Genomic DNA, 10,211 nt, shown 5'->3' with positions numbered 1-10,211 from the left:
CCAGCCAGGGCTTTGTCAAGCCTGACCTAAAAAACTTCTAAGGAAGGAGATTCCACCACCTCCCTAGGTAACGCATTCCAGTGCTTCACCACCCTCCTCGTGGAAAAGTTTTTCCTAATATCCAACCTAAACCTCCCCCACTGCAACTTGAGACCATTGCGCCTTGTTCTGTCCTCTTCCACCACTGAGAATAGTCTAGATCCATCTTCTTTGGAACCCCCTTTCAGGTAGTTGAAAGCAGCTATCAAATCCTCGCCCCCGCACCCCTGCTTTTTTTCTGCAGATTAAATGAGTCCAGTTCCCTCAGCCTCGCCTTCTAAGTCATGTGCTCCAGCCCCCTAAGCATTTTCGTTTCCCTCCGCTGGACTCTCTCCAATTTGTCCACATCCCTTCTGCAGTGGAGGGACCAAAACTGGACACACTACTCCAGATGTGGCCTCACCAGTGCTGAATAGAGGGGAACGATCACGTCCCTCGATCTGAAGGCAACGCTCCTACTAATACAGCCCAAAATGCCATTGGCCTTCCTGGCAACAAGGGCACACCGCTGACTCAAACCAGCTTCTTGTCCACTGTAACCCCCAGGTCCTTTGCTGCAGAACTGCTGCTTAGCCAGTCGGCCCCCATCCTGTAGGGATTCTTCTGTCCTAAGTGCAGGACTCCGCACTTGTCCTTGTTGAACCTCATCAGATTTCTTTTGGCCCAATCCTCTAATTTGTCTAGGTCCCTCCGTATCCTATCCCTACCCTCCAGCATATCTCCCTCTCCTCCCAGTTTAGGGTCATCTGCAAACTTGCTGAGGGTGCAATCCACACCATCCTCCAGGTCATTAATGAAGATGTTGAACAAAACCGGCCCCAGGACCGACCCTCGGGGCACTCCACTTGATACCAGCTGCCAACTAGACATGGAGCCATTGATCACTACCCGTTGAGCTCGACAATCTAGCCAGCTTTCTATCCACCTTCTAGTCCATTCATCCAGCCCATACTTCTTTAACTTGCTGGCAAGAATACCGTGGGAGACGGTGTCAAAAGCTTAGCTAAAGTCAAGATATTTCATGTTCACCGCTTTCCCTGTATCCACAGAGCCAGTTATCTCATTATAGAAGGCAATCAGGTTGGTCTTGCCCTTGATGAATCCATGTTGACTGTTCTTGATCACCTTCCTCTCCTCCAAGTGCTTCAAAAGGGTTTCCTTGAGGACCTGCTCCATGATTTTTCCAGGGACTGAGGTGAGGCTGACCACTCTGTAGTTCCCCGGATTCTCCTTCTTCCCTTTATTAAAAGATGGACACTACATTAGCCTTTTTCCCATCGTCCGGGACTTCCCCCGATCGCCATGAGTTTTCAAAGATAATGACCAATGGCTCCGCAATCACATCCGCCAATTCCCTCAGTACCCTCGGATGCATTAGATCTGGACTCATGGACTTCTGCATGTCCAGCTTTTCTAAAGTCCTGAGCCTGTTCTTCCACCACTGAGGGCTGCTCACCTCCTCCCCATGCTGTGTGCCTGTCGTAAGATGAGGCCCTGAAACATAAACCCTTGGTATCAGAGGCCCAGTAGGAGGCCTAAGGCCTGGGCTAAAGTAATGGTCAAGACTTTGCTGACATAAAGCACAGTTAAGCTGTGAGCCAGAGGCTGGCCCTGCTCACAGACGCTGGCAAGGAGAGGGCTGATGTTGCATAAACATATATCTAAAGGGGGCTGGATACCAGAGCCATACATGAATGGTACAAGAACATTCTTATACCGTCCACAGAGATAACAAGGACAGGGGCAAAGGGCTAGGATGATGGAGAGAGTTGTTTTGTTCGAACCAACATGTACAAGGCGAGAGGTGGCAGTAGAAGCGTGGTGCGTTGTTACGTAGCGGGGTTGCATCTCACTACGTCACGGGTGTTCTGTAACTGGTTTGTACCTGTGTATAAGATACATCCCTGAGTGGATGTCTTTGTCCGGCCTAGGGGGCAGTGGAAAGTCCCACCACTGATTGAGCTGTGTCCGTTGTCAGGGAGCACATAGGGACTAGCAACAAACCGTATATAAGTTATATGAATCGGGGAGTTAGAGACTGTGTTTCTCTTCGACAATAAACCTGCCCGGGTGCCTTCGTACCTCACTAGAGTCTGTGGTCTCTGGAGGTTCTCTCGGGGTCTGCTGCGTCAGCGATACGCACAGAGCCGGGGCAGTACACAGAGGGAACGCGCACGCAGCCGACTGGTATCGCCATCGAACAGAGCAGAGCACCACACCGGTGGCATCTGACAACATTGCCCAGTGCAGCAGTCTGGGAGCTGCCCTTGGCTGTGAAGACTGAGGCAAAACAAGCATTGAGTACTTCAGCTTTTTCCACTTCCTCTGTCACTGGGTTGCCTCCCCCATTCAGTAAGGGGCCCACACTTTCCCTGACCTTCTTCTTGTTGCTAATGTACCTGTAGAAACCCTTCTTGTTACCCTTCAAATCCCTTGCTCGCTGCAACTCCAGTTGTTTTTTGGCCTTCCATGGTCCTTTCCCCCACCCTGCGCCCCGGGTTCAAAGCTGGCTGGCAGCGTGGCAACGGGACGGACCCAGGCATGGGGCAGGGCTGAACCGTGGCTCTTCGGGGCGACTGTCCCCGGCGGAGGGGGAAGCATGTCCCGTGCTGGGAGCAGATGTGGGGAGAGTGATGCTGCCCCAGAGATGTGACTACAAGCCCCTTTAGGGGGGCCAGGTGTGTTATGGGGCCTGCAGATCTCACCCTCCTTTCACACAAGCCCCAGTGATTTTGAACTGCCGGCGCCGGGACCAGAGAGGGGAGCTGGGCTGTAGCCGGCAGTAAAGCTGGCCACCAAGGAGGTTGGCGGGGGGCAGCCCTTGGCCCTGCTTTAGGAACTGGGGGAAGGGTCTTGTGCTGGGGCACAAGCCAAAAGAGACCCCAACCCTAGCCCGGCGCCACCAGGAGCAAAGCGCCTGGCTCACGTCCAGCAGCAAAGCTGAGCTGGGAGAAGGATGCAGCTCTGCCCCCAGCCACCTCTCAGACCGTAACACCAGCTCCAGGCCAACTCATTCGCAAGAGGCCTCTGGTCTCGGGGGCCAGCATGAGCCCCCAGGGGCTGAGCACCCCAACCCCTGCTACTGCAATAGGAACAGGGCACCTCCGGGCGAGGCTGAGTGCTCTCCGCCAGGCTGGTTTGAGTCCCTGGGGTGCAGCGGCTCCCAGCCCAACGCAATTGCACCGGCAGAGAGCTCAGCCCAGAGGCAGCAGCCAGAGCAGGGCAGCTTCTCGGCTCCCAGACTGAGGCAGCAGAGCCTGGAGGTCAGGGGCTAGGAGGAAGTGAGAATTCTCTGTAATATTGTTATGAAGCCTGTGTGCCTCAGTTTCCCCAGCTGCTACACTGTTCCCTAGTGGGAGAAGGGCTGTTTGCTCTGGGGGCAGGTTAGGACACAGGTGTGAGAGGCCACCCAGGTGTCCTTAGGAGGCCTGATCTCCATAGCCATGGAGAATCCAGACAACGGCAAATCCCATCCCCAGGACATCAAACCTGGCAACCAACCCCACCTGGCCCCACCTCACAGCATCTCCCTCAGCTCGCGGACACAGGACATGGGGGTTGGGGGGAAGGTGGGAGTTAAGCGTGGGCTGGGGGAAGCCATTGAGGCACCTGTGGGCTCACTATGGAGGAAGAGTGGGACCCCTCGGGGGACTCCCAGAGGCAGTTCTGAAGCTGGGGCCATAGTCCCAGTCCTGGGGACCCGAGAGGGGGGTGCAGAGCCCCGCCTGACTCCAGCGAGACGCTCCCTCAGCCCCACCCCATGCCCAGGAGTGATCTCCAGGAGCCGCCAGCGATGCTTCCCCAAAGGGATTAAAAGTCCTGCCCGCCCTGGGAGAGGGCACCGTGCTGGGGCACCCTGCCCTGGGCCAGGACTGACGCGTGGCCCGTGGGCTCGGGCCCCAAACACAGCCTGGTGAGGCACACTGCCACCCCCCGCCCTCATTGGCCAGCAAAGCCCTTTGTACCCCGCTCACCAGCGCCCCCGGCAGAACAGCCTGGCAGCTGCTCCCTGCCGGGCTCTCTGGGCCAGGCGCCCAGGCTGGGTTGCTCCAAGCCCCCAGGAAGTCTCCCCCGGCCCCAGACGACACTGCCTCACATGGATGCGACCCACCTCCAGGGGGCGCCAAGGGAGCTCAGCCCATTCACCTGCTGCCCCCCTGCAGCTTGCCCGTGGGCAGCTGCCGGGGGCTGTTCCCAGCTCCAGCGCCCCGGCTCACGCTCGATCCAGCTGGGGGATCCGGGGAGAAATGCCGGGGGATCCCCGGGGGTAACGTGGCGGCCAGCGTAGCGAGCGGTTGTGGCACCTCTCGAGCCGCAGCCAAGGAGCCGAAAAGCACCCGGGAAAGGCACAACCCAAAATCACGGGCACCAGGACAATCCAGGCTCAGGCCTGCATCAGCCGCAGGGGCCGTGGGAGTCAAGCCCCAGGTATGATCCCTGCTCCACCCCAGGCCCCAGGGAGCTTGGCTACAGGGGGGTGAAAACTTCACACCGCAGGGCGGAGCCCCACCGCCCTCCCCCCGCTCTGTGGAGCTGGGGGGCCGGGGACGGCTCTGTCCCCGCTCAGGGAGGTGGAGGAGAAAACCCCTCCCGGCCACAGGAAGTGCCCATGTGGCCTTCGGCAAAGCGGGGCGACAGCCCTGTGGATAACCGGACTGAGTGCCAGGTGCCCAGACACTGCGGGGACGGGGGCTTGACAAGTACCAGGGACGCGGAGAGGTGATGGGCACCTGCTTCTTTGGGGCGTGTCCCTCTGGGGACCAGCTGCAGACAGTGTCCCAGAGCCGGGTACCAAGCTGGCGGGACCCCAAGTCTTAAAGAAATTCCAGCTGTGCCCTGAGCTGAGCCAGCCAAGGGGGCTGAGGTTTGGTCTGGCAGCAGCTGCCCCACCCAGGCCAGGCAGGAGGCAGCAGCTCAGCTGGCAGAAGGATAAATAAGCTGCAGCCGGCACCTTGGTGCCCCCTCGCCAGGGAGCTCTGGGGATGGGCAGCAGAGCAGCGAGGGTGGGGGCTGTCAGGCCAAGTGCAGGCTGCATGCCCCGGGGGCCAGCCGCTCACAGCTCTCCCAGGCCAGAAGCAGCCAGGGGCCACTGAGGGGCCGGGCTCCCAGGGTAGCCCCCTTGGCAATGCTCCCAGCTCCGCACGCCTGGGGGAGACGGGCAGAGGATCAAGTCATACAGCATCAGGGAGAACCGCTCCCAGGAACGACGCCCAGACACACCCTGCGCCATTCAAACAAGGGTTGTATTTCCAGTGGCTATTTATAAAGGGGGCAGGGCCAGGCGTGGGAGACAGGAGACAGCCTCCCGCCGGGGGGCCCCAGGGCAAGGCTCTGCCCCCCTGCTGTGACTGCAGGGCACAGCCCGACAGGCCAAGGAGCTGCGGGCAGGGGGCAGGGGCCAGGCTCCAGGCCTAGCTGAGGTTGCCCTCGGTGCCGCTGTCCTCGTCCGGGGGCACGGGGCCCCGCTCCAGGCCCGGCTCCAGGTAGTCAAGGATGCGCCGGTCGGCCTGGAGCAGGAACTGCTGCTGCCTGAAGTAGACTTTCAGCACCCCCTTGATGGCCACAAAGGTGATGCCGCCCTGCGGAGGAGGGGCGGAGATGAAGCCAGCTGCTGTGCCAGTCCCATGGCTCTGGGCAAACCCTAGCAGCACAGCCCCCCAGCCAGCTGCCGCCCCCCACTGAGCACCAGAGACAGGGGCGCCCCCCAGCTCTGCCGGTGCCCCTCACTCCCGACCCGCAGCCCCGGCTCCCCCCAGCTCTGCCGGTGCCCCTCACTCCCGACCCACAGCCCCGGCTCCCCCCAGCTCTGCCGGTGCCCCTCACTCCCGACCCGCAGCCCCAGCTCCCCCCAGCTCTGCCAGTGCCCCTCACTCCCGACCCGCAGCCCCCTGCTAGCCCAGCCCCAGCTCCCCCCAGCTCTGCCGGTGCCCCTCACTCCCGCCCCGCAGCACCGGTCCTCCCACGAGCACAGTGCGGGCAGCGGTGCCAGGCTGGCCTGCCATTTCCACGGCAGCGAGCAGATCACAGACCGCCGAGGTTTCCCAGCTCGGACTCCCTGGGCCCGGGGTTCTCAGGCCAGGAGTCTCCAGCTCCAGGTGCGACAGGCCGCAAGCCGCACCTTGGGCACCCCGCAGTGGCTGGCACAGCCCGGCCCCGGACTCACCAGGATGGTGCGCTGCAGGCTGGAGTCCACCCGCCGGAAGAGGAGCCTGCCCACCAGGCTGGCGATGGTAGGAAACACCAGGGCCCCGCACAGCGAGCGCGAGAGGGACGTGTGGTCGCTCTGGGGGCGGGACTCAGCCAGCGGCCCCGGGGCCACCGGGCGCCCAATCCCTGGGGAAATGGGAAGGAAGGGGAAACTGAGGCAGCGATTGGTCACTGCCACCTGGCCAGGGGGCTCAGACCTGAACCGCTCCCCACACCACCCGCCTCTGCCCCAGTGTCTGTCCCCCACCCCCCCCAGCGCTCTGCCCCTCGTCACGGTCTCTCCTCCCCCCGCCAGGCCACCCGCTGATGGCGCTACTGCCCAGCTTCCCCTCCCCCCACAGCTCTGCCCCCTTCGCTGCCAGCCCGCCCCTGTCTCGGCTCACTGGCAACCGTGCCCACCCCGCACCAACCTGCCCACCCACCGGCCCCACCCAGGGCAGCCCCAGAGCAGCCCCAGGCCATCCCCGCCAAGCCGCCCGCCCCCGGCGGCGATGCCCCGCACCTGGCACCAGGGCCTGCAGGGCCTGCAGCTTGCTGGCGTACTTCCGCCAAACGCGCAGCACGTAGTCCTCCCAGCGGATCAGCCTGCCCAGCACCAGCATGACGGGGATGGTGGGCAGCCCCATGAGCAGGAAGAGGGGGTCCGCCCGCTCCATCACATCCAGCCCCTTCTTATGGCCAACCACCTGCAGCCGGGGGAGGAGGCAGCTCAGAGCCCGCGCCGAGAGCGGGGCTCCCCGTGCTGGCTGGGCCGGCCGCACCCCGCAGCACGGGGCATGGGCCCTCTCAGGCTGGGGTCACAGGGCAATTCCCAGCAGCGCCAGCTTCCTCCATGGCCCCAGCCGTGCCCTGCCGCAGCCAGCCTGGCACCCGGCAGCTCCCACTGGAGCAGTCACCCCATTGCCTCTGTTGCGGAGCCTGGCGGAAGCAGCAGCCCCGGCTCAGCTCGGGCCCCCTTCGGGGCCCCCCCAACACGTTACCTGCATCACCGTGACGGCCCCATAGGTGACAGCCGACCAGTACACCGTTCCCACCACGATGCCGGCCATGGCGAAGGGGCTGGCTCTGGACAGGATCCGGTCTGCCTGGTGGAGGAAATAGACCAGGGGCCCTGCAGGGAGATCAGAAACTCAGGCCACGCCATGTACACCCCCCGTGTTCCCTGGCCCAGCCGGCCGCGGGGGAGACTCCAGCGGGCCCCCACCCGCTCACGGGGAGGATCCCAGGGCTCTCAGCCTTTCCCCCCAGGCCAGGAATTTCCCCCGGCCCATATCAGAGGCTAGTGGGTGGAGCACAAGGTCAGGAGCCAGGGACATGCCAGGGCAGGGCACTGCGCCAACCTCTATGCTCCAGGCAAAGCCTCCCCAGACCCCTCCACGCTGCCCCGCATTGACCCCAGCGACCCCGCGCTCCCAGGCAAAGCAAGGCCCGGACGGGCCCCGCCGGGCTCACCCAGCTTGGGGAAGACGATGCGGTATTCGGTGCCGCACTGCGGGCAGCTCACGCTGCCCGTGCTGTTGCCCTTCTGCTTCTCGTCCAGCCAGCGCTGCAGGCAGGCCTGGTGGATCCATTTGGTGGAGCCTTTGCAGCGGCAGGGGCAGACCCACTCGGCGGCCCGGTCCTCGCGCTCCGTGGCGAAGCAGACCCAGCAGTGCCTGGAGAGCAGAGAGTCCGTCAGGGCCCCGGGCGCCCCCGGGCACCGCAGTGCCCCGCGGGTGGCAGGGCCGAACTCTGGGCCACCCCACCCCAGGCAGGGGGATCCCTAGGGGACCCAGCGCCCCTGAACTGCCGGGTCCCCTGCCCCAGCACCCTTCTCCAGTCCCACCCCCATCCGGATCCCGTCCCCCCTCCGGGCCCAGGCTCAGCGCAGGGCCGCCGGGACCCAGCCGCCTCCCAAGCGCCCCCAGAGCCAGGCCAAAGAGGGAGGCGGCGGGAGGGGAAACCCGCGGGGCGTTCCCGGGGGGAGGGGTTCGGGTCGGCTCCGGCCCGGGGGAGAGGGGGGGCGTTCGGGACGGGCCGGGGGGGTCGGTTCGGCTCCGGCCCGGGGGAGAGGGGGGGCGTTCGGGCCGGGGGGGATCGGGTCGGCTCCGGCCCGGGGGTAGGGGGGTTCGGCCCGGGTGGAGGGGGGGGGGTTCGGCCCGGGGGGGGGGGTCGGCTCGGCTCCGGCCCGGGGGGAGGGGCGGTTCGGGCCGGGGGGAGAGGGGGGTTCGGACCGGGGGATTTGGTTCGGCTCCGGCCCGGGGGGAGGGGCGGTTCGGGCCGGGGGGGTCGGCTCGGCTCCGGCCCGGGGGGAGGGGGGGTCGGCCCGGGGGGAGGGGGGGGGGTCGGCCCGGGGGGGGGGGTCGGCTCGGCTCCGGCCCGGGGGGAGGGGCGGTTCGGGCCGGGGGGGAGAGGGGGGTTCGGACCGGGGGATTTGGTTCGGCTCCGGCCCGGGGGGAGGGGCGGTTCGGGCCGGGGGGGTCGGCTCGGCTCCGGCCCGGGGGGAGGGGGGTTCGGCCCGGGGGGAGGGGGGGGGGGTCGGCCCGGGGGGGGGTCGGCTCGGCTCCGGCCCGGGGGGAGGGGCGGTTCGGGCCGGGGGGAGAGGGGGGTTCGGACCGGGGGATTTGGTTCGGCCCCGGCCCGGGGGCGGGGGGGCGTTCGGCCCGGGGGGGTCGGCTCGGCTCCGGCCCGGGGGGAGGGGGGTTCGGCCCGGGGGGATTCGGTTCGGCTCCGGCCCGGGGGGAGGGGCGGTTCGGGCCGGGGGTAGGGGGGGTTCGGACCGGGGGATTCGGTTCGGCTCCGGCCCGGGGGCGGGGGGGGGCGTTCGGCCCGGGGGGGGTCGGCTCGGCTCCGGCCCGGGGGGAGGGGCGGTTCGGGCCGGGGGGAGGGGGGGTTCGGACCGGGGGATTCGGTTCGGCTCCGGCCCGGGGGGAGGGGGGGGTTCGGGCCGGGGACCCCCCCAGCGCTCACCTCTCCTCGGCCGGCTCGGCCATGGCGGGCGGGCCGGTCACACCCCCGGGCGGCCCCGGGGCCCGGCCATCGCCGGCCCCCGGCCCGAGCGAGCGCGCAGCCAGCCGCGATCCGCGGGGCGCGGCCCCTGCGCCGAACTTGGCTGGATCGGGTCCGGGTCCCGGTCCCGGCTCCGGCTCCGGCTCCCCCCGGCCGCTCCGCTGCGCCTCGCTCCGCTCCCGGCCCTGGCGGAGCTTGGCCCGGCTCTGGGGCGGTTCCGCAGCCTTGAGCCCGCCCCGCAGACCCAGGGCCCGGCGCTGCCTGGTCGTGAACCGGCCCAGGGGTGTGGAGCCCAGTCCCGGGTCCAGCCCGGGCAGGGCGCGCACAGCCCCGCCCGTCTAGAGGCCCCCGGTAGGAGGGTTAATCGCAGCTGGCTCTTCTGGGGGTGCCATCATACAGCTCTCCTCGGTCAGCAGCTTTATGCCCATTTTGCAGATGGGGAAACTGAGGCACGACGAGGGCTACGATTTGGCCATGGCCACACAGCAGGCCAGGTGGCAGAGTTTGGCCCAGAAGCCTGCGCTCCCCAGGCCCAGCTCAGTGCACTATCCCTTAGGCTACACTGCCCCTAAAGTGCCAGGTTTGTGCCAGGGAGGCCCGTCCTGGCTGGAATGGCCACCTGGCGCAAACATCGCCTGTTTGTATCACCGGCTGAAAGCAACATGGGGCTTGATGGCAAAAACCGCCATGGACTTCCCTTGGAGCCCATGCACCCGGTCCAGGCCTTTCGCACCCGAAACTTCTGCAGCCACATCCCAAGCCTGCATTACACCACGATCCCACCCATCGGTGCTCAATTTCCGGGCCCGCTATGAACACCACCCACGGCTTGAACTGTTTCTCACAACATCCCCCGCAAACAGTCCTGGAAGACAGCGTCACGGCCCCCGTTGGTGCGGGACGTCCTGTGGGTCTGCAAAGCCAGAAGTGAGCATCCAGGGTTTCCCAAGGCTAGCAAAGTCTTCTGTCGAGATGGC

The 10,211-nt window shown here is 65.6% G+C and overlaps 1 protein-coding gene across 1 annotated transcript; it reads right to left on the bottom strand.

Annotated features, from left to right (window-relative positions):
• Window positions 1-5,263: 5,263 nt before the first annotated feature.
• On the bottom strand, window positions 5,264-10,211 carry LOC140903692 (E3 ubiquitin-protein ligase MARCHF5-like). Its single transcript, XM_073325388.1, has 6 exons — window positions 9,196-10,211; window positions 7,699-7,901; window positions 7,227-7,357; window positions 6,749-6,932; window positions 6,203-6,372; window positions 5,264-5,618 (listed from the first exon to the last, which is right to left on the bottom strand). Exons 1-6 carry the CDS (start codon window positions 9,216-9,218, stop codon window positions 5,451-5,453), a joined length of 879 nt encoding a protein of 292 aa, XP_073181489.1. The 5' UTR covers window positions 9,219-10,211; the 3' UTR covers window positions 5,264-5,450.

The sequence above is a fragment of the Lepidochelys kempii genome, chromosome 26 (genome assembly GCF_965140265.1).
Source record: "Lepidochelys kempii isolate rLepKem1 chromosome 26, rLepKem1.hap2, whole genome shotgun sequence".
NCBI classification, from domain to species: Eukaryota; Metazoa; Chordata; order Testudines; family Cheloniidae; genus Lepidochelys; species Lepidochelys kempii.
The sequence above is the reverse complement of the archived record's forward strand: the minus strand, read 5'-3'. Positions and strand labels throughout refer to the sequence as shown.